At 37.0% G+C, this 22,967-nt stretch overlaps 1 protein-coding gene across 3 annotated transcripts in view; it reads left to right on the forward strand.

Moving 5' to 3' along the window:
* The window catches only part of VPS50 (VPS50 subunit of EARP/GARPII complex), a 78,504-nt gene that overhangs the window by 50,404 nt on the left and 5,133 nt on the right, over nt 1–22,967 (forward strand). The window contains exons 21-27 of one of the 3 annotated variants that reach the window (XM_051610929.1): nt 5,431–5,552; nt 6,499–6,549; nt 9,343–9,423; nt 19,384–19,532; nt 20,448–20,544; nt 20,675–20,833; nt 22,676–22,797. In XM_051610929.1, the coding sequence (XP_051466889.1) occupies nt 5,431–5,552; nt 6,499–6,549; nt 9,343–9,423; nt 19,384–19,532; nt 20,448–20,544; nt 20,675–20,833; nt 22,676–22,797 (781 nt within the window). Of the gene's footprint in view, nt 1–5,430; nt 5,553–6,498; nt 6,550–9,342; nt 9,424–19,383; nt 19,533–20,447; nt 20,545–20,674; nt 20,834–22,675; nt 22,798–22,967 lie in introns of those variants that run through there. The other 2 variants (XM_051610930.1, XM_051610931.1) reach the window with 2 other exon arrangements.

Here is a 22,967-nt window from a genome sequence, read left to right on the forward strand (position 1 = left end):
CCAACTTCATATATTTAGATCTGCTCTGAGCAGGAGGTTGCACTGTATGACCTCTGGAGGTTCTTTCTAGCCAAAAGTTTTCCATGAAGACACTCCCCTGTAATTCTATGTGTAATGTGATTGATTTTTTTTTTTTTTTTGGTAAATTGTTGCTTCCATTTGATTATCTAGATAGTACAGTAGCAATTTTGTTCTACTGACTTTGTCTTCTCCTTTATTAAACCCTTACTCATAAATCCTCTAGCTTCATTGTTTACTGTGCAATATTGTTAAATTAATACTTTGACTAAATCTTAATTTTACCTCTTTCTGCTGCTGTCACTTCCATACTTTATTAAAAACTTGGAAGTCCTGCATCCTACAGATTAAAGCAGTGAATCAATAGTTGCTTTCCCTCTGCTGAATATGTTTTTAATTGCTGTTTTTCAATTGCAGCAGTTACTACACTGATTACCAGATTGGGGATTTCAGGGCCATTTTTTCTTATGTCCTAATTCCTTAGCTCATGTAGCTTGACTCTTTTAAGTTCTTTTCTAGCTCGTTGTCAGTGTAGCAGAAAGTGACCAGTTCAGTTCTATTAGTCACCCTGTTCCTTTATTCATTTTTCCCAGTGTCAGTATCATTGTCCCCAGTGTAAACCATGCCAAACTATTTGTTCTTACTTTTGAGCTGTCTTGATTATCTGTGATTTCTGTCCTGTCATGTCCCCCTGGTTTGGTTTGCTTTTGTTAGTCTTCTATAATGAGAAAACACCTGATTTTTACTATGTTTGGAAACATTAGTTTTGGAAAGACTTTTGGTACTTCCAGCTCTTTAGCTTCATGAACAAATAGGTTTGTTTTTTCCCTTTGTCCTTGTCCTAGTAGTTGTTTCCTTCTGGTTTCTTTGCAAGTTCTCATATTTCTAATATGCAATGACCCTGCTTCATTTTCTTCTTAATTTGTTTCTTGTTTAAAGACTACCTACCATTTGATATCATAAATGAAAAAGATTTTTTTGGACCGTGTTTCTGTTAGATGTAAACTGCATATTACACCTCTGCCACAGATGTTGAAAATGCCATCATCTTTTGTCATTACTTTCAGCCTTAATATACAAATATTTCATTTGATTCTACCAGACAGGGGCATCAGACACATTTCTTTAATTTAGGGTTAATTGCTACAGAAACAAGAAATAAATAAGATCCCACCTTTTAGCCAGTCTATCTGATTTATTAGTTTTTCTTCCCTTCTTGTCTCCCTCTTGTCTCTTGAATCATCCCTATAAAACATGAAGATAAGCATGCTGCTGCTGGGCAGATTTGGCTAGGCACGACATCTAGTTGTAGGACATCTAGTTTTGATCCAGTCCCTTGGATCATCTTGCTGCAGACAGGAATGCTGTGGAGCATGCCTGTCTTTTAACAGCTGCCCCTGCTAATGCCACAGAAGGCTCTAGTTTCTCTTGCACTGTCTTAGATTTTTGGCTTGGACTTGTCATGGTACTTAACACTAATTTCAAGGAGTACAATTGAGATGGTTGTCTAGAATCCCTTCCTTATCAATAGAGAACTGCAGGTATCTCCAGAAGGTGATAGTTTGTTGAGTGTCTGGGATGTCTTTGCCTGCATATCATGGCATAGATATCGTAGCACTTCTCTTCTGGAGCTACTTACCCTCTGCCCAGGAGATCTATGCAACCAGCGTGAGCTAAAGTCTAGCTTTTAGATTAAGTTGAGTGAAGTGTATTGCATGTGCAAAACCAGCAATGTCATGCCTCAAAAATAAGCAGGGGCCTAGTGTAGTACAAGGCACACTATAGATACGTCTTATCTGCAGAAAGCCTGTACTTTTGAGAAGTTCTGTATCTTGAAAATAAGGCTGTATTTTGAGATGTTTCTTTAACAGCGGTAATGCGAGTACTTAAGCAGCTTTTATCCCTGCTATGTTTTGTCACTGATATTCCTACCTCCTGTATGTTGCATCAGCATGACTTCTGGCAGATCTAGATCAGCTCCCTGACCCTAGTAGAAAATCATAAAGGAGAACAGTTTAGAAAGGGAAGCCTTGAGTGAGATGAAGATGTGGATTTAAATTGCTCAATCAAGAAAAATAGTTGCCTTGTTTTATAGGAAGGGATGTTATGCAAGCAGTACTCATTGAATGGGTGTAACAGTGCTCATAACCCATTTTGAACTATTTATATATGTGCTGTATACTTTGTATGGAAGCTAGATGAATAAAACAGTGTAGCTTATTGTATGTAAACTGCATAAATGAGTTACTATGTGTCACTGAAGTGAGAGCTGCTATAACTTTAATTTGAATTTCAGGTGAACACTTCAATTTATCTGTTTTTCCCTCAAGTTTGTAAGCCAGGTAGTTATTTCTCTGTTTCCAATATAAAATAAACATTAGATTAGTTTATAAGGTTAATTTATTCCTATCAAGCCATTGTGTGTTGACTTAAAATGTAATAGAAGAATGAATGCATGTTAAATCAGTATGGAATATTTTGGCCTAGGTTTTATATATCAACAAGAATAATTAATGACTATGCCATTCTAAATATTGCTTGGGTGATTCATGATTTTAATTAATATGATTCTGACTTAAGAAATACCCATTCAGTTAGTTCTTAGGTTGGGGGCTTATAATTCCTTTATTTTGCCTCATTTTTGCTTTTGTTGTGAAAGTTTTTTGGGAAGAAATGTAGATTTTTCTTGGTTTAAAGCCTATTAACTTTTAAGACAGTAATAATGTGGTGACAAATCTTACAGCAGAAATCTTGTAGTTGAAGTGATTAGTCACATAGCATAGAACTCATGGGACTTAAAAAAAACCCCAAATCATACAGTCTTTCAAAGTTATTGAATTACATGGGCTTTTCACCACCAACGAAGTGCTATTTTAGCTCCTAATGTATGTTGTAGGAAACCTCATGCTTGGAATTTTGAGGCTGCCTAGGAAATTATTTTACTAATGACCATAGATATACTAAAACTCATATATATATTATTCAGGAGGTTGTCCATTTATTCAGCTTTTTTGTTTTAGTGATTAGTTTGATATAGATTAGTCGATAGATAGGGCTCTCAATGCACAATGTCTTAAGCACAAAAGAAGTGTTGGAAGTAATACTTCAGAAGAAACCTGGCAAATGTTCAGCAATTTTAGCTATTAACGGAGAGCCTCTAGACAAGGTATTCTGAGTTGTTGAAACTGTAAACAGTGTTTTCAAGTTTTCCTGAAAGTTTTTAGCACAGCATGAGTTAAGGCTCTTAGTGCTGTTCACACATGTTCTCATATACCCCCCTTTAAAGCCAAAATAGGAACTTTCGTGCAACTAGGTAACAATGTATAGAAGTTAAAAATTGGCATCCTGTTAGAGCAACTAGGAGGACGTGTTCTGGGAACATTTGTTTGTGTCAAGATGCTGAGTGATGTAGTAATAGAGAAATGTTCTTGGCGTCAGAAAATTTTTATAGGGACAATGCTTGGGCAGTGTACAGTATATCACCCTTTGGAAAAGCATAAGATACTACCCAAGAGATTACCTTGAATATTCATGCCAACTTCACAGATACTTGGAAATCTAACTGTCCAGAATATGACACATCACCCTTAAACAGTGTATGGGTTGCAGGCGAGTTTAAAAATGTGTGTATCACAGAGCAAGTGGAAAAAAACAGCCTGTGGCAATACAGAATATTCAGATAACATGTATGAAGGTGACAGTTGCTTTGATTAGGGTACCATTATTTTCCAAACATCTGAAAATTTCCACACTGGGCTGTGCTAGAATCAGCTGCATTTGGGTTTCCCTTTTGGAAGACAAATACAAATTTTTAAGTCAGCTTTTCAGTTTGTTAATAGTGCTGTAGATCAAAGCATTGGTAATTAAGCACAGAATTAATAACTGGGCTAAACTGGCAAATATTAAGTATTGCAGCCTGTGTCAAATCTCCAAAAATAACCAAACAGATGCTTGTGTGTGTTAGCAGTCTGGGACACAGATGCGTATTATTCAAGCAGAGTCTAAGCTGGATAGAAACCTAGAAAGTAGCAGTGTCAGGTTGCTGCTTGATTCTTACCATGCTGCTGTACCATCTTACCATGTATGCAGTTGTATCATGTATTTGTCAAATTAATGCTATCTTTACTAACCTACACAAGTAATTGCTTTAAAACATTCAAGTAACTCCCCCTGATATTAACAGCTAATTCTATTACTTTGTTATTCAGTTTCTTTGCATAAAACAACATTTTATATATTGATCAGTAAACTACTGTACACAGCATTAGCTTGAACAGTGTTGCTGACTACAGGAAAAATAAATTTGTTTAGCACCCTCATGTATTTTTTTCCAACTTCCAACATCAAAACCTCTCTGGAATATCACAAATTGTTAAATTATCTGCTATATCCTACATGCTGGGTGGACGGCATTTACATTTTGTTCAGAAATTGCTGTTTTATAATAACCAAAAGCTTATTATATATTCTTTATGTTTTTAAGATTCTAATAGGGAAAGAAAGCAGTGTTTAGTTCTTGAGCCAGCCAGCAGGAAATGTAAGGTCCCTGCAACACTGGGGTTTTCATTAAGTACAATTTGTACAACTCTATGAAAGGAGCCATGCCCTATGCTGGAAAACAAAATAAATAAAGTGTATATGCCCTGTGAACTAGACCTGTAGGGAAAAAATTCTTTCTGAGTCCAAATCTTATGATCAGTTTGACTTGGCTAAAATATAGATGAGGATCTGGAGGGTTTTTCAGGAAAAAAAAAAATAAAAATAAAAAAAATTCCCAAATCAAATGTGCAACAACAAAGAACAGGAAGAAAGAGAAGGAATTATTATTATTCTCCTCAGATGTGCTGGGTATCTTGAAAATGTTCAGGTTTCTTACCCAAGGATAAAGAACACAGGAAATGCTGTGTTGCTGATGTGAAACACATTAGTCCTAGAGTTATTGGATGAAATCCAATCGTGGGCATGTCATTTTTACACTGTGTTTTCCTGTAGCTTTAAAAATGTCCATATGTGCCTGTGTAAACACACACTAATGCAGAAAATCTTCAGTGACTCTATCTATCGTTTACTAGAGACTAATCTAGAGGATTATTATTTTTTGGCTAACTGAATCTAAAACTTGTAGATGATTCAGAAAGTTGTTTATTTTGAATTTGGTACTGGAAGGCTTAATGGTACAAGACATTTTGATATGGGTTAACATCTACATTTGGAGAAGTCTTTAGGCATTTGTGTTGTCTTCATATTTACCTTTGTTTTTAAACATCACGATCTCTAAAATATTACTACATTTTTCTTAATAATTAAGGCTAGATAATAACCTTTGTAAAGCTGTTTTTGGTTTATGAAACTCAGTGCTGTCTTTGTAGCACTTAAGGTGAGGAAACTGATCTTCTGTATTTAATTTTTAAGGGAAATACATGCAGATGATGAATATTCTGAAACCAATTGCATTTGATGTGATCCACTTCATGTCCCAGCTCTTCGATTATTATCTGTATGCAGTCTATACCTTTTTTGGCCGAAATGACACGGTAGGTAGAAACACCATTAATTTCCAATTATCACTGTACTCACAGAATGAGAACAGAGAGGAGATCTCTTTGCTTAAAATACTACCTGATACGTAATCCTCAGAAAAATTAGTGACAACAGAATGGATTTGAATGGAGGAGTAAGAAAAGGCTGATTAGATCAGTAATAAGGGGAATAAGCACTTGGAGCATCATTATCACTGGGACATGAAGCCTGTTGTGATTTAAATAGATTCTATACTCTTTCCACCAGTATTTTGAAAGGGAGATAAGACAACATGAAATGCCTGAAAGTAGGGAGCAAAGGAGCAGTCTGTGGAAGGAGGGTGGTGATTTGGAGCCTAGAGTGTATGAGTTGATATAATTTTCCTACATGTATTTCTCTAACCTTAGATAAGGATAGCAAAAGAAAGAGGGGGAGGGTGCTGTGAAGAAACAGTAACTCAGGTTTAAGAGGTTTCAAATACTTTATTTCACATCTACTATTTGTCTCAATCTACTTGCATTAATGAAAACAGGTCTCTTTTGAGTGATCTTGTAGTTGAAATAAATGCTTGTTGGCAATGTCTGTACATAAGATAGGCCGACTTTCAACAGAATTGTCTTAAAGCATTTATGAAAAGCTGCATATAAAACAATTTTCTCCTCTCTTGGCCCCTAAATTACTCCACAAGTAATAATATCATGGGGTTCCAAATTCATCATCATCTTTTGGCAAATTGTATTGGATTTTCAGACTTAGCATGTGGTTCTAAATGGTTTTGTGCTGTTCTCTTTGGCAGGACAAATGCATTTACAATCTGCTTGTGTTTAGAAGATGGGTGGTGGGTTTTTTGTTTATTTTGTTAACGTAATTTATTTCCATTGGCTTAATCATCTACTTTGGTATTCATGTTGTGTTGGATTTATTTTTATCTTTTTGCATCTCCCATTTTGTGTTTTAAAGCTCACACTGACTTCCTCACTCTCTAACAAAGAACAGCACAGTGATAGGCAGGTAAACATTATAGCAGATGAGTGGTAAAATTGTGATGTTTTTGTAGCCTGGCTAATTTTGTTTTGACAGATGATTTTCCATGGGAAATATAATGCTTACAAAAAGTCTATGAATATAATAAACCCGCTTGTAATGTTATCCTCACTCCTCATAGTGTTTATAAACATTTAGGAAGTAGAGATGGGTGATGGTATGTGATTTAGACCACTGATAGAGTTTATATTTTATTTTTATTTACAAAACAGCATCAAATGGAATTCTTAAAAGTGTGTTGGTAACACATCTTCCTTATGTGGTTGAAATTATTTGTAAATATTGTGCTTATGTTGTACGTGTGAGTTAGTACACACATAAGGAGAGTGACTAATTGTACGGAGTTCATTCCAGTTCGGTGAAAACCAAGGATTTAAAATATACATGTTGAATTCTATGTCCAGTCATGATGCAAAGTCACTGCTATTTCCAGACCTCTTTAGAATTTTTACCAAGTGTAGTCAGTATTTGGCTTTCTTCACTGCCAAAAGTCACACACCACTGCAACCATAATTGCTCTTTCAAAAACTTTTTAATTTGTGTGATGCAAGTTAAGGCTGCCTTTTCTCCTTATCTCAAGTTATGGAGCAACCTAACATGAAATTAAAAGGAATTGCCTGTATTTAATATCTACTCACTAAAGACTTAGACATGCATTAACATGTCACAGAATAGTCTTCCTTATCAGATTAAATGTGAGGTGACTTTTAATTTTCTTGACAAGACGCAATAATTTGTAAACCAATGGCCACTCTTTTTTTAAGTATAAGAATTTATGTTGAATTGCTGATGAGTAGAATTATTCTGTAAATTGTTTAATGCTCTGCTTACTAGCCTTACTAGGTCGGAAATCTGTGGAATTTAAAATCTACCATTGTGCAGAATGTACAGAAATAGAAAAAACTTCCACGAAGCAAAGCAGTGATACTGATCAGTGACATGTTCTGTGTGAAGTCGTGGGGTTCTGTCCTTGTGTAAAAATGCTGAGCAACAATCTTTCAGGGTTTGTTTGTTTTTCTTTGTTTGTTTGTTGTGGGTTTTTTCTGCCTCATACCTATGGATGCTCAGTTCTGACTTGAGGCTGTAATTGGCTGTGTGAAAAATTTGGAGTTCTTGACATGCAATGTTTTACAGACATGGAAGTTTGTTTTTACATTCCTTTTCATTCAGTTATGTTTCAAATGTGAAATTGACATGTTTTAGAAAGAAATATGCCATTATGGAATAAGTAAGTGAAAGTTGCTGCTAACTATTGAAAGTTTATAACTGATAGGCAGAAAGTGAAGGAGTTAGTGGCAGACTGTGTGATGTATAGTTTTCATGGTGCAGATGCAAATTTATTAAAATGAAATTTAATGGCTGAAACTTGCAAAAAAATTTTTTTCCCTTTAAGCAGGGTGTTTTTCCTGTTTGTTCTTACCTTAACAGAGAGAAAAGCCAGTATTGAATTTGCAGTCCTTATGGCCATCTCTTAAAAAACTATTATATGACAATAAGGAGGAAAAAAAAAATAGATAATTTTGTGTTTCTTAAAGGGGAAAAAATAATACTATTTTTCATCCATACACCTGCAAAATCAAAGGTGGTTTAGAACTGGTATTTCTGCAGGAAAAAAATGTGAAGAAAAATACAAATTATTTTTTGTAAAAAAAACAAAGGCATGAACCCCTTTTATCAAGCTTGGACGTTAGGATAGTGATTTAGGTCTCCTAGATTAGGTTCTAGATTTCGGGAGAGTGTACTGGGACTTCAGCTCAGATGTAAATTTGCCTTGAATATATAGGAGGATTGGGGCAGATGGACATCATAAGACAGAAATACTAGATGCAGTAAATAGGATTTAAAAGGAGCAGATGGGATGACATGAACACTTTCTTCCTTGCTTTAATGCATTGAAAGGAAGCCCAGTACTACAGTGTACAACAGTGCTCTAAATATTGTTCAGTAAATTGCCATTTGGTGTGAATCACATACCAGAACTATAGTAAAATACTTCAAGATTCTTGATGTTATTTTATGTTTCTTAGCTGCCCTGTTTCAACTTCCTTTGTTGTATTAGTTTGTTCTTTGTTGTTTGGTTTTTTTTTTAACTGGAAGTAGAAAACAAGTAGCTACATTAATTATGCATGTCAAATCACTTTCAGCTGGTGTAATTAATTGCATTGCCTAGGAAATCAGTGTAGATTTATTGATTTATACCAGCTGAACATCTCCACCATAATACTTCTGAGCCATGAACATGAAGATGGCACATTTCTCAGGTAGATCTTTATAAGCATTAATGACTGTTGTGTAAAGATCAATGGATATAATTTTACATATGCAAGTTAGAACTTTAATAAAGAATTATAACAAATGTTATAGCTGGAAAGAAGTCAAGACCATTTGGCCTGGGTGTAGTGTGCGTTCAAGTCTCAGTGGGGGCATCGTGGTGCACCACTGGGGGCTCATCACCCAAGTGAGAAAATCCTGAACCCAGATACAGTGTTACAACAATAAAGGATACTGGTTGTTTACTGGTATGAAGGGTAGGCTGTCATCTTCATGAAAAGAATTTGGGTCATTCTTCACACCAGTGCAGTGCTGAGTGCTGTGATCTCTGTTGATTTTCATTTTGTATGTTTGCATTTACGTGCTGAAACTTTTTAACGTAGGTAAATTGTAACTACTGTTTGCAAACTTAAGTTTTGCTGTATCACTGTAAAGTTTAAACCAATGGGCTTTCATTTCCCAGCTTAAACCTAACTTGTTGTCTTCCAGTTTGAATCAACAGGACTGGGCCTCAGTAGCAGCAGATTACGCACCACACTGAACAGGATCCAGGAGAGTCTGATTGATCTAGTAAGTGCCTGTATTATGTTAATGCTCAGTGGAGTAGAGGTCTGTGTAGGAAATTTAGGAATTGTATTTCATTGTGGCTTTCTGATTTTTCTCTCTCTTCATAGTCAGTGTCTATAATGACAAAGGTTTAGTTTCATGGCATATCATGACGAAGGCATTGTTATTGTATGACATTACTTGTTTCTACTATAGAATAAAACTAGTTTAACAGCTTTTACTTGATGTAACAACATTATGTATTGTAGTCTTACAAGGTATTACAGTTTATCTAATAAAGAGAAATTCCATTATTATTATTATTAAATGAGACATTTTATAAAAAAACACCCAAAACCCACAATAGACTGCTTTTTCTTCAGTAAAAGAATAACAAAATTGCTATACTGAAGATAATTCACCTTACAAGATAGCCGAAGTAATATACCTAATCCCCCCTTAAGTAATTCCTGAATTATGGGGATCTTTCCTTGATGTATGTTGTAGATTATATCCTATTTGTGACTTCATCAGTTATTTTCAAAATGTGAAAAGATGGTGCATGTGTCACACTGGTAGTATATTGCTGTCCTTCACATCATATTACAAAGGATAAATGGGAGACTTCAGGTAGATTTTGTGGATACAACCAAGCAGCAAGAGTTTGTAAAGAAATACTTTTAAGAACTATGCAAAAATGGAAGATTGTAGCTCTTTTTTCCTGCCTAAATATAAAGCCCTTGAAACATTTTAAAATTTCCTAAGAGTATCATAAATGGCTTGTATAGTAATCAATACCATGGACACTGCAGGAAGAATTTCCTTTCTAAGGCTTCTTCCTTAGAAAGAATTAGAAAACAGATGCTCTGCTGTGACTTTCACAATTATTTGTCTCTCCAAAGAATTGTACTTGATGCCTTTTAAATTCTTGGAGTATTGAATCCTAAACAGTTCTTTCAGAGGAGCCTCTTTAAGGGTTTTGAGGCCATTTCTCATAGCGTCAGTAGAGGGAGCATAAGATACCTGATAACCCTAGGCCTCTACAAAACAGAAGTCTAAACATTGATATTCACCGTAGTCAGAAAGAAAAAATAATTCTAGGAAGATATTTCAAACAAATCAGTTATGGATTATGGAAAAAGGAAAATTTATGGAAATAATTTTGTAAGCTTACTTTGTAGTCTCAGTTCCTGACAGTGCTTTTCAGTCTTGTATTTTTTTATTGGTCAAAATAATTTTAAAAAAATGATTTCTAGGGGTACACTAGAAAAATAATAGGAATTCTTTTTCTTCCTCAGTAATTTAACAATTATGTTAAAGATAATGTTAGTGTCAATTGAAACTAATAGCTGTCTTCCACGAAAAATGTTGAAAGGAGGAAGAAATCTAACTTAAAGGCATTCCATGAAATTTATTAATAAATCTTACGAAATTCTGTTGATCTTGTGCTACAAGTGGAAATTTTTCACTTTTTGATTCATGAAGAAGAAAAAGTCTTTTAGGTATTTTTATTGTTTGCTTATTTTTAAGAGTTTATAAAAGATTACTCTTTACTGTGTCACAAAGCATGTATTTCTATTGATTGTATGGACCATTCCGAAGTGCTCTCAAAATTCACCTGTCATATCTTAGATTACTGTGCATTGCTTTCTGAAAATAGTCATGTTTTTGTTGTGGAATTTAGTCTTGTGGTCTGCTGGGAATTTTGGGGTTTTTTTGCATTGTCTTCTATTCCTGGTAACTTTACTATGGACTATTGTTTCTGTTGCATTTCGGTTCCTGATGGCAGCATCTTTGAATATTTTGCTTTCAGAAAGATAGTCTGAATCTGGTAGTTCCGAATCTGTAACTAAGGCTCTGCTAGAATTGCATCTAGATCAGAATAGTTCCTCCAATTTTCAGTGCCTGTGAAGGAAGGCTGAGCTGTACAATCTATGTCAAGACTGCTTAGTAATTTACACTGCATCATTCCTAGCTTTCCTCTTGGACTTTGTCCGTTCCTTTTTGAGATACCAAGTGGATGAAGGCCTCTTTAATCTATATTTATTGTCAGGAGAAAGGGAATTAGTTGGAGGGTTTTAGATGCTAACTCCTCCACCTTTTTGGAGACTTTATGTAGTTTCTGTTTGGTACTGAATGGGTGATATCCAATTTACATTAGATATAAATTTTAGGGTGCTAATGTTATTATTCAGCTGAATTTTAAGCTTCCTTTGTGAAACAAAAAGCAAAGTGGAAGGGGGCTTCCACTTCTGGCAGGGTAAAGCCAAGCTGCTCTAATGTTCATTCTTGCATCTTTGTGATTAAGAGAATGGAGGTCGATTGGAGGAATTTCCAGTAGGACCTTATGAAGCTGCTGTGTTCTAAGTTTATACTTCCCTATTATTACAATGCAAGTGTGTGACCTTTTATTATATACCGTACTTAGAGCATACTTACCATACTTATGAGAGAAGTACTATCCTATTTTCCATTGGACCACTGAGAGACAAGTTAGGTTTCCGACTTATGGCCACTGAGCAAAAATACTGCAGCAATTAAAAGCTCTTCCTCTCCTACTCCCTGCATCTCTCTTTTGAAAACCTTTATAAAGGTTGTGTCCAGCTATGGCTTTTTTTAATCTCTGCACTGCTAATATGGATATTGCTTTTAACTATGGTCTGAAATTTCTTTTGGTATATAAATGAAGTTGGTTTAGTTAGAAAACTAAATAAAAGGGGCCTACCAGTTAATGAGACCATCTCTATTAGCTTTCTTATAGGAAGCTAGGTGGAAGTGTGCTGGGAGCTTGCAGAAATGGAGTGACCAGTTCTCTGTGTCCAAGATACTTGACTTTGCCTTAAGGAAATACTTGTAGGCTAACTCAAAAGTATTAAAAAATACAAGCACTTTGAATATTGGTTTGATAGTAGACTAGGGTGCAGTTTCATTCAGAGGTAAGAGAACAATATGTCTTTAAAAAATTTGTTTGGCTGCCTTGTACTGAACTTCTTTTGTGTATCTGAACTTCATATTCAGGCCCTTGCACAGCTGTTACAAAACAGCTTCACTACAGATTTCCCCTCTGCAACAACTTCAGAACTAATGGTTTGGATCCAGCAGAATAGCACTCTGCAAGCTGTGTTACATTCATACCAGCAGGATGTGTTAAAACGAAAACAGAAAGAATGAAAAGGAGAGAGGAAGAAGTGCTTTTGTTTCAATCTTGCTTGTAATGCTTAGGTGAGGTTTTGATTAGGCCAAGTACATTGAAACAAGCGCCTGTTTCTGAGCTGCCTGCATCTCCTCACTGACAGTTCCTTTGAGTGGGATATGTAGAAATACTTACACACATTCAGTCCTCGTGTTTGTAATTTCTAACTGTGTTTTTGCAATAGTAATGATGTTGACATTAGTCCACTGAGACCAGTAAGCCCCAAAGTAGATACAAGGCATCAGATTGATGTGATCTGATAACTGGTGATGTAAAAGGGAAATTTCTACTTCTGATTCCTTGTCTCTAAGCAGCATCCTTATCTTCACAAAATGTAACTTAGTCATGGTACTGCTTTTACCTAGATGTTGTTTGTGAATGTCCTGTGTATGCAAATAGCTGCCTACAGGGCTGAGTCATTCCTTAGGACTGAGTGAAGATTACCTGTTTTGTAAGCCTTGTACACCTCATCAAGAAAATGCTGACCTTAAAACGTACCAAGAGTATTGAAAACTACTGTTTTTAAACTTTAACACACTCTCATCATATTAAAAAACACTGTTACCCTTGAATACAGTGTGCTTTTGCAGTTGTTTTTACTTGTAATTTTTAGCATCAAGTTTCAAGAACTATTAGGGATGTGTAAATTTAATGGGGAGGGAAAATACCTGACTTGTTGCTTTTAGTAAATTCTTCTAATAAAAAATTCTTGTATACTGCTTGGAATTAGTTGAGCTATTTTCAGACAGCTTTTGGATACAATAAGGGGTTAATCCTTTAAGATCAAGAGTTCTTCAGTGCCATTGAGAGGTATTGCCATTTGCTCTTAGCAGAATCAAAACTAAAATTGTTACTATTGTGTATGGATATTAAATCAAAACAATTCTAAAGGTGATGTCTTATGCAAAAAGTATTAGGCCAGAAGAAGCTCATTTTTTAAAAGATTAATGGTTATTAGTGTGATTGGCAGAACTTTGTATGCTGGAGACAAGTTGTAGGGTTTTCTGCTTTTTGTTTAAAGGTAGTGAAAATGGATGATTATAATTAATTGTCAACCATCTCCACCATAAATGGCAGATAATCAGTTATTTTGGTTGTAAGTTCTGTTGGTTAACCGAAACAAATACATGTTTCTGAGCTCACAATGAGATCAGGCCCCTTAAAAATATCTCTTCAAATTGCATGTCAAACTTTTTCCTTAGATAATTACTTTAGGTAGTTTATATTTCTCATTTAGGTCATTAGTTTATAGTCTTTTCTTCCTAGGAAAACTTGACAGAGGTTTGGCGCTTAGTTCAGTCAAACTATTGAAATGAAACTGGTCTCTAGCTACAGAAGACATTTTTTGGACAAAGTCTTTGAAGGAGGGACGTGTTCCTTGCACAGAAACATTTGTGGGGTTTTTTTCTCCTTATTATTTAAGGAATTTCTTCTTGAGAATAAACAAGTAAATGCTAAAACGAAATACCTAACAATTAATCAAACAATATCATCCTCACACTTATTTGATATCTGTTACTTGCTAATACATGCCTTTCTGTTGTAAAAACACATAAACATGTTCCAGATTAAATTTATTTCAAAAATAGATATCACATATCCCCAAGCACACACTATAGCTCATGCTATTGCTATTAGCAATCCTTACACAGGTAAAAGCAGTCATAAGCTTGCTTTTGCACTTCTATATCCTGGTATTTTCAGGCCTTTATAGCAAAGCAGCTTTTATAAGTAATTGCTAGTTTTGTATGCCAATCGTGTAGCATTAGGAAACTCAGTTCTTTTTATTAGGAGGGAGTTTAATCTAAGACCAGGGAAAACTGAATAGATAAGACCTGCTGTAACGTGTCTGCATGGAGTGCTGGTTAACCTATACTGTGGGGTTTTTTCCTGTTCGGCAAGGAAAGAGGAAAATATCTTGTTTGCATCAGTTCTATGTGTACCACATTTGCTACTCTCCAGTCCACTGGGACCTCCCCAGTTAGCCAGGACTGCTGGTAGATGATGGAAAGAGGCTTGGCGAGTGCATCTGCCAGCTTCTTCAGTACTCTGAGAGCAACCCATCTGGCCCCGTAGACTTGTGTATGTTTAAGTGTTGCAGCAGATCCCTGAGCATTTCCTTTTTGATTGAGAAGTTAGATCCTGTCCCTTCTCCCTGTCCTCCAGCTCAGGTTGCTGGGTGTCCGGGGAACAACTAGTTCTACTGGTAAAGACTGAGGCAAAGGAGGCATTAAGCAACTCAGCCTTTTCCTCATCCTTTGTCATTTGTCATCCTCATCTTTTGTCATCCTTAGTTCCCCCACATCCAATGAAGGATGGAGGTTTTCCCTAGTCCTCCTTTTGTTGATGTATTTATAGAAGCACTTCTTGTTGTCTTTAATAGCTGTAGCTAGCTTGAGTTCTAGTTGGTCTTTGGCTTTCCTAATTTTTTCCCAGCATAGCCTCACTACATCTTTGTAGTCCTCCTGAGAGCCCTGCCCCCTCTTTCAAAGGCCATAAACTCTTCTTTTGTTCCTAAGTTCCAGCCAAAGCTCTCTTCAGCCAGGGTGGTCTTCCTCTCATCTTTCAGAACATGGGACAGCCCTCTCCTGCACCTTTAAGGCTTCTTTTTTGAAGTATATGCAGGCTTTCTGGACTCCCAAGGGATTTTGTTGATCAGTCCCCTCAACTGGCCAAAGTCTGACTTCTGTCTGTGGTGGTACTTCTACTGACCCCCCCCTCCTTCCCCAAGAATTGAAAACACTATCATTTCATGATCATTATGCCTCAGATGGCCTCCAACCATTACATTCCCCGACAAGTTGTCTGTTCACAAGGCGCAGGTCCAGGAGGGCACCTTCCTGGGTCGGTCCCCTCATGAGTTGTCAGGAATTTATCTTCCACGCACTCCAGGAACCTCCAGGCATGTTCTCTCTGCTGTATTGTATTTCCAGCAGACAGGCTTCGCCTGCCTCGGGAACAGGCCCATGCTGGGGGATCTTGTGCTTTTCTTAGGGATTGGCTCGCTGGCTATTTCCTTGGGCTTCCTTTCTGCTATGAAACATGGTTTTCCAATGCCTGCTTTGTAGAACAAGTCAGGAGAATGAGATGCTTATACTGTGTTTGGCCAATATATTTGAACCAGAGCTGACTCCCTGGTTGAACCTAAGCATTTTTGATATAGCCAGTTGTCTCATGCATACTTTGTGTCTTCAGGTGCAACCTGGTTTTGGCATTTAAAAGGTTCACCTTCATGGGAAGCAGGCAGGTAGAAAAAAGTTGTTTGAAATGTATCTCAGTACTGAAGAAACAGGCAACTTTGAAGTGCGATGAAAACAAAATTAAGTCTTTATAATATTTGTTTTTTACATAATTTGTAATTAGTCTCTGAAAGAAACAAAGATGCTTAAATCTTTACCACTAATACTTGTCCCCCAGCTGTGGGGCTTGCTGTCTCTCCTAAGAATAGAGAATTGACTGGTAGGCTGTGGCTTTGTTGTTGTTTTTTTTTTAATCACATGTAAACACTTCAAAGCCTCTCAGGTGTTGTGTTTTTTTTTTTTGTTCGTGGTGGTTTTTGCTTTGGTTTATTTTTGTTGTTTTTTTGTTGTTTTGTTTTGTTTTTGTTGTGGTTTTTTTGAGAATGACATGAAGTGAAAAAGAAAACGAGGAGGCAGATGAAGAGTGGATTTTGACAGTTAATCAGTGGTGTCTTGGACTCAGTTAATATTTTTAAAGAATTGACCATTATGCCTACCTAGATCATTAGATGTTGCCTGTGTGCACTGTACTTGTGGACATGCTAGGCAGGTGTCTTCAGAGCTGCATGGAAGCGGTTACATGAGTTTTAGCAATTATCCAGGACTTTTATCTTGCTTATCCATTCTAAAAGACTGGGCAGAATCCAAACTTCACAGTATTATGGAATGTTTTGCCAGCTTCATTGCAGTTTTCTCTGGCTGAATGTGAACACATATCAGAGCAAAGAAAATTCATTTTTCAGATAACATAGTGATGTAGCTAGCCTTTATAATCGTTCCTATGCTCATTGCAACTGTATCTGATGACATTTACCATAAGCCTCTTTTAGATGTTTTATTTTCTGCTCATTGATCTATTTCTGTCAGATCTCTTAATGCTGCTAATGATGTGCTGATGATATTGCTCAGTCAGCAGTCTTTGCTTTTAATTTCTCTGGAGATCTTTCAAGGCCCCCTGCTTTATCTGCTTCCTGCTTCTGTAATCTATTACAAAAATATTTTTTAGAAACCTGAAGATACTTTCATTGATAGTGGGGACTCTGCTTTCCCAGTCTGTGCTATGTTCCATCTGCTGTAGCTCATTCTTTGTCTTTGACATCTTCAGGAGTTGCAGAATGGAAAGAACGTTTCTGAATTAGCAAATCCAGCTCCCTCTTGCCTTGGGCTGTCACATCACAGGACCCAACTGTCAACTAAAATCCAGGATAGTTAAAGTGGAACTTGTTATCTTTTTGTTCCTTCACACATCAAACCATTTTTAAAGGAATGGACACTGTTATCCTCCTCATTATCTTATATTCTTTATGTCCCTTTTGACTTAGCTTTCATACAAGTGGCAAACACATTCCGGTGCTGCTTTGTCTGTAACAGCAAAGTTTTGATCATTCTGTTCATTCATTACTTAAATTCTCACCTTACACATTTTGACATAATCATTTTCTGTGTGTCCTTCCTTTAATTGCTGCAATATAACCACAATGGTTCTGTCGAGATATTTTGGTCCCAGAATAAGCTCCCTGTATGTTTTCCCATTCTCACCTGGTAATCTGTGCAGTACCTTTCCAAGATCTACAAGGCATATTCTTCCTTGTCTCAGTCCTGAGACTTAGAATCAATTAGACCAGCACTTAGTTCCATCAGTGTTTCTAGTGCTCGCTGTATTCCTTTTCTTAGACAAAAGTGTCTGAAAAATGTGTGCATATCAATTGTTATGTTTCATGTCACCCCTCATAGTTGTTCTCTTCTGTGAAGCCTGAAAGAAGCTCCTGGTGGCTGTTGCAGTCAACTTAAGTCTATTTTTCTTCCTCCTGCTCATAAATCTTTAGTTACTTCACAGCAATTTCCTCTCAATTTATGTTTGTCTTGGAAAAAAACCCTGAACTGAACAACAACAATAAAAAAGCCTGCAAATCTGCTTTATTTATTATGTATTATCCAGAGGGACCTTGACAGCCTGGAGTGCTGTCAAGGTCCTGCACCTGGGTCAGCACAACCCCGGGCACAAATACAGGCTAGGGGGAGAATGGCTGGAGAGCAGTCCTGAGGAGAAGGACTTGGGGGTGGTAGGAGATGAGAAGCCCAACATGAGCCTCCAGCAGGTGCTCGCAGCCCAGAGAGCCAACTGCATCCTGGGCTGCATCAAAAGAAGTGTGGCCAGCAGGGCCAGGGAGGTGATTCTGCCCCTCTACTCTGCTCTGGTCAGACCCCACCTGGAGTAATTTGTATAGTTCTGGTGCCCTCAGCACAAGAAGGATATAGACCTGTTGGAGAGGGTCCAGAGAAGGGCCATCAAGATGATCAAAGACCTAGAGCACCTCTGCTATGAAGACAGGCTGAGAGAGTTGGGGCTGAATTGGGGCTGTTCAGACCTAGAGAAGAGAAGACTCCTGGGAGACCTTATAGCGGCCTTCCAGTACTTGAAGGGGGCCTACAGGAAAGCTGGGGAGGGGCTTTTATCAGAATAGATAGTGATAGGACAAAGAGTAATGGTTTTAAACTGAGAGAGGGGAGATTTAGGTTAGATATTAGGAAGAAATTCTTTACTATAAGGGTGGTGAGGAACTGGAATGGGTTGCCCAGGGAGCTTGTTGATGCCCTATCCCTGGAGGTTTTTAAGGCCAGGTTGGACAAGGTTTTGTGCAACCTGGTCTAGTGGTAGGGTTCGCTGCTCATGGCAGGGGCGTTGGAACTTGATGGTCTTTAAGGTCCCTTCCAACCTTAATGATTCTATGATTATCATGTTTTCAGCTTTATCTTTGTCCAGTTTTACAGCAATCTGAGAATTATGCTAATTTGTTTTTTGAGTTCAACTGTGTCATGTCTAAGCATTACTCATGTCATATTGCTTGTGTGTTCATACATTGCTTTAGAGCAGACATGTTCTGCATCTGATTTTGCTTCTGAAGAAATTATTTTTACCACTATTTTGTCACTGTGTTATTGCCCAGGTTTATTTTCATTCTGTACAAACAGGTGATTTGTTCTGGCACTTCTCTGGCCATGGAGTTTCTTTCGCAGGATCAGTGCTGTATCATACTAACCTTCATTTTGGATTCTATATCACCTTTGCTTTGTAACATTTCTCCTATTTTTATAGCATGTGTGTTAGCAGTGAGCATACTATGAGTAATTAATCTAAAGCCAGAATTAGATTTAGGTTTACATGTCCTGATATGGTTTTGGCAAATAGCTAACCTTCAGATGGTGTCCACTGTTTATGTCCCCCCTCTTTCCCCCGTTTCCCTCCCCCTTTTCCTTTTTCATCCCTTTCCTCTCCCTTTTCTGCCCCCTTCCACCCTTTCCCCTTTCCCCTCTTATTCCCTGTTCCTGAGGTAGATATTGATCTACATGATGTGATTTTTTTTTTCAGCTGTTTTAACACCACACTGTTCAAATAGAAAACTCTGGGACTGCATTTTGATTCCAGCTTGGTTTAAATTACATGATAGAATTAGAAATATTTCTTTATCTTATCTGTCATCTGAAACTGCTCAGCTGAAGCCATACTTGCTGTTTTCAAGTTTTTTTCAGTTTTTTAATTCTTTATTTTAGGAGGTCTCTGCTGATCCCACAGGAACTCTCACAGCAGCTGAAGAGAGAAAGGAGAAGGTGCCAAGCCCACATCTCAGTCATCTCGTAGTTCTGACATCTGGCAATGCGCTGTATGGTTTGGCGGAGAGAGTGGTGGCCACAGAATCCTTGTAGGTTATTTACTGTGCTGTGCATTTTGTGGTCACTGGAAGCTATGGATTGCTTAGAAGAGATTGCAATTACCAGCCAAAACCTTCTTGAGAGGTCAAAACTTCCTCCTTCTCAATGTGATTTTAAATACAAGTGATAGAGGTAATTTCTTAATCAAAGGTAGTGGAAGCTAACCATCTGGTCTAACCACCTGCAAGCATATGCAATCAAATTTACTGCAGCTGGTCCAGTAATTTGTGACAGTACAAGGCCAAATCACAGGAAAAATGTTTCATTTTAAAGAGGAGTATTTAATCTGTATGGTTCATTTAAACCTTACATTAAGTACTCAAATGCGGGTGGCTGAGACTCAAAACTGCTTAGTTCATATTGGTTTGGCTGGGATTGCAGTGTTTTCTGCAATGGGTGGAAGTTTACCAGTGAGGAAGAGATTATAATAAGTGAGTAATGCAAAACTCTTATGACATGGTTAGAATAATACTGGGTCATATGGCAGTATGAAAGACTATAATATTAAAAATATTTTTTCAAAGGAACTTACTTTCTTTTGCATTAATTTATGCTTAGTTAGAAATACAATTCTTTGTTATGTTGCTGTTAAGGAATCCTTCCCCTGAGAAAGATTTTGATTTCATATTCTATCTTCTAAAAGATTCACTAGTAAATAAGTATTTAGGAATGTTTTGGAATTCTGACATGGGTTTATTAATATTAATGTTGACTGCCCCACCATATGGAAATTACAGGACACTTGCCCACTGACTTTAGTAGCCTTTTGTATGGTTCTTCTCAGGATTAAATTTTCCAGGGTTACATATCATTATTGCAAAATACATCAACTGTAGAGTAAAAGTTGTAGAGAGACATGCCAAATGCTGCATTTAGTTCACAGTGAATTTTCTTTGCTTTCAAAGGGTGTTTCTGGCTGAGCAGTTTGAGTTTCTTCAGCCTCATCTTGATGCGGTGATGCCAGCTGCCAAGAAGCCTTTTCTTCAGCAGTTCTATTCTCAGGTCAGAATTGTGTAATTCACAGCTGATCTGAAGCTTGTACAATATGGTGTAAATACTTGTACATCATAGTTACGTATTGCTCTTGTTAGCCAAACATTTACTGAATTAAATTGTTTGTATTCTGTTTCAGACAGTGTCAACTGCCAGTGAACTGCGTAAACCAGTTTATTGGATTGTAGCTGCTAAAGCCATTGATTATGAGCAAATGCTGCTTCTGATGACTAATGTGAAGTGGGATGTGAAGGAAATAATGTCACAACACAACATATATGTAGATGCTCTTTTAAAGGTGAATACTTCTGGGAAACAGTGTGCTAGAGTTTATATAAAGATTAAATTATTGTAATACTTCACTAAAACTGTTGAAGTACCATGGTTAGAGCACTACAGTATCCAGGGAAGTAGTAAGTTCTTATGAGTACATCTGTCCAGAGTTTTCATTATTCTTGCTGCCTGCAGGTTTTTTTCAGTGCTGATTTTTTTAATACGTGGTGGGTGAAAGTGACAACACAGGTTGATTGAGTTTCATGTCTAAGTCTTGAGTGGTAGATAAATGTGTAGTAAACAGAGTAAAATTGAGGAAAATCCAGTGGCCTGAGGTATTGGCTTTTTAACAAAGGCTGTTTGCTATTCTGCATAATTTTAATGCTTGTCTTTGAGATGTATTGTAGGGGCTATAGGTCAAACCAGCACTGATCATGATCATGCATTATCTAATTGAAGTTGCTATATTTAAAAGTTAGCATTTGAAAAGAAAAGTAAAAGTGAAGTTGTTGGCCCAGCTTCTCAATGGCATTCAGCAGAAGTGTTTATACAATTGCTGTGCCTTATGGCATGCAGAGCCGCTTCTTGTGAGAATCCCTCTCATGCTTTTATATATGCCCAAATGAAGTTTCTAAAGGTCTCTAGAAGGACATGCTGGCAGTGCTAGAAGGATACTAATTCTTACAGAGAAACTGAAAATTTTCTTTTAAAGATAGGTGAAGTCCGTGTCACAGAAGAAGTTACGCATCTAGGTTGAACAGCAGTTTTGATTACACTTTTGTACTCTGTAGCTGTTCTTTACTTTAAAAAAATCAATGCAAAGAAGAGAGAATCTGTTAGAGGATGTATTATTACACGGAATTTGACTGAATTTTTCTCATTACTCTTCTTTATGCTGCCGTGGCTTTTTGAAACTGATTTATAATTACAACATGTGGTCTCTGCAGTTGAACTTTTTCCTTTTGTGATTCATCCTTCCGATGAATTTGTTTCAGGACAATCGGGGCTACTACCATTTAAAATCGTTTCTGGCCATTATCAAGGTCTGCTAATCTTTAACTCATTTGATACTTTTTTTTTTTTTTTTTTTTTTTAAATGGTAGGTGTGTTAGTCACTGGCAACAGACTTCTATTTCATTTTTATAAGTCACAAAATCATTGTAGCAGCCAATACATTCAGTTATGACTGGTTTGTCACTCATAGTAACAGCTCAAATCCATACAGGCCATTGATGTTTCAGGTTGAAACAGGTGTCTTCCCTCAGCCTAAATTGTTACCTAGCACTGGAGTGTGCTCCTAAGCTGTTCGGTTTGGATTCTTCTCAGTGGGTGCTTTCAGCTCCTTTTAAAGCACTGGGGAACTATCTGCTGTGAAAAGTTGAAGAATGAAAAGTAGTTACAATATTTCTGAGCTTCTCTTTGAAAGCTGAGAGGGTGAGTATTTAGAGAGATAAAGACATCATTGCTCAGTTGTCTTCAGTGGCTGTATAATGACTTCCAAAAAGTTAAAGATTAGTTTAGGGAGGGGGCGATGAAAACTACATTTGAAGGATTAGCTACTTCGTTAGTTTTCAGTGTCAGTTTCACAGAGAACTGCACCTCAGGGGACCAGAGCAGTATTTCCTTTAAAAAATAATAATTACTGAGGTAATGCTGTGAATGATATACTAGAAAGTGGTATGCTTTCTGCTTTACACATTAAACTTGTCTCTACAGTCTGTGCCTCTTAAGCTTCTCTTCTTTGCTCCTTATTTTTCAGTATTCTCTCTCATGAGTATTTCTAATTCTTTGTTGTTGCTGTTGCTAGAATGTGTAGAATATGAGTGCTTTTATGCCAAAGGAATAATGGTCTTTCATGTTTCATCAGGAATTTGAAGAATTTAACAAAAGGTTGAATGAGGTGTCTAAGAGAGTCCGTATTCCACTGCCAGTCTCCAACATCCTTTGGGAGCACTGCATACGTTTGGCCAATAGAACTCTTGTGGAAGGGTAAGAAGTTTATTAAAGCCTTGCTTTTGGGTAAATATGTCTATAGTGCTAGCATCTATTTTATGGAGTTACAAGTTCTAACTTTGTAGTGCACTGGTAAGCTTTTGGGGGGACCCTGAAAAATATCAAGGCTTAACATAGTCCTTGGCTGTTTTTTATAGAGCCTCGTA

Source organism: Apus apus, chromosome 2 (assembly GCF_020740795.1).
Source record: "Apus apus isolate bApuApu2 chromosome 2, bApuApu2.pri.cur, whole genome shotgun sequence".
Lineage (NCBI taxonomy): Eukaryota > Metazoa > Chordata > Aves > Apodiformes > Apodidae > Apus > Apus apus.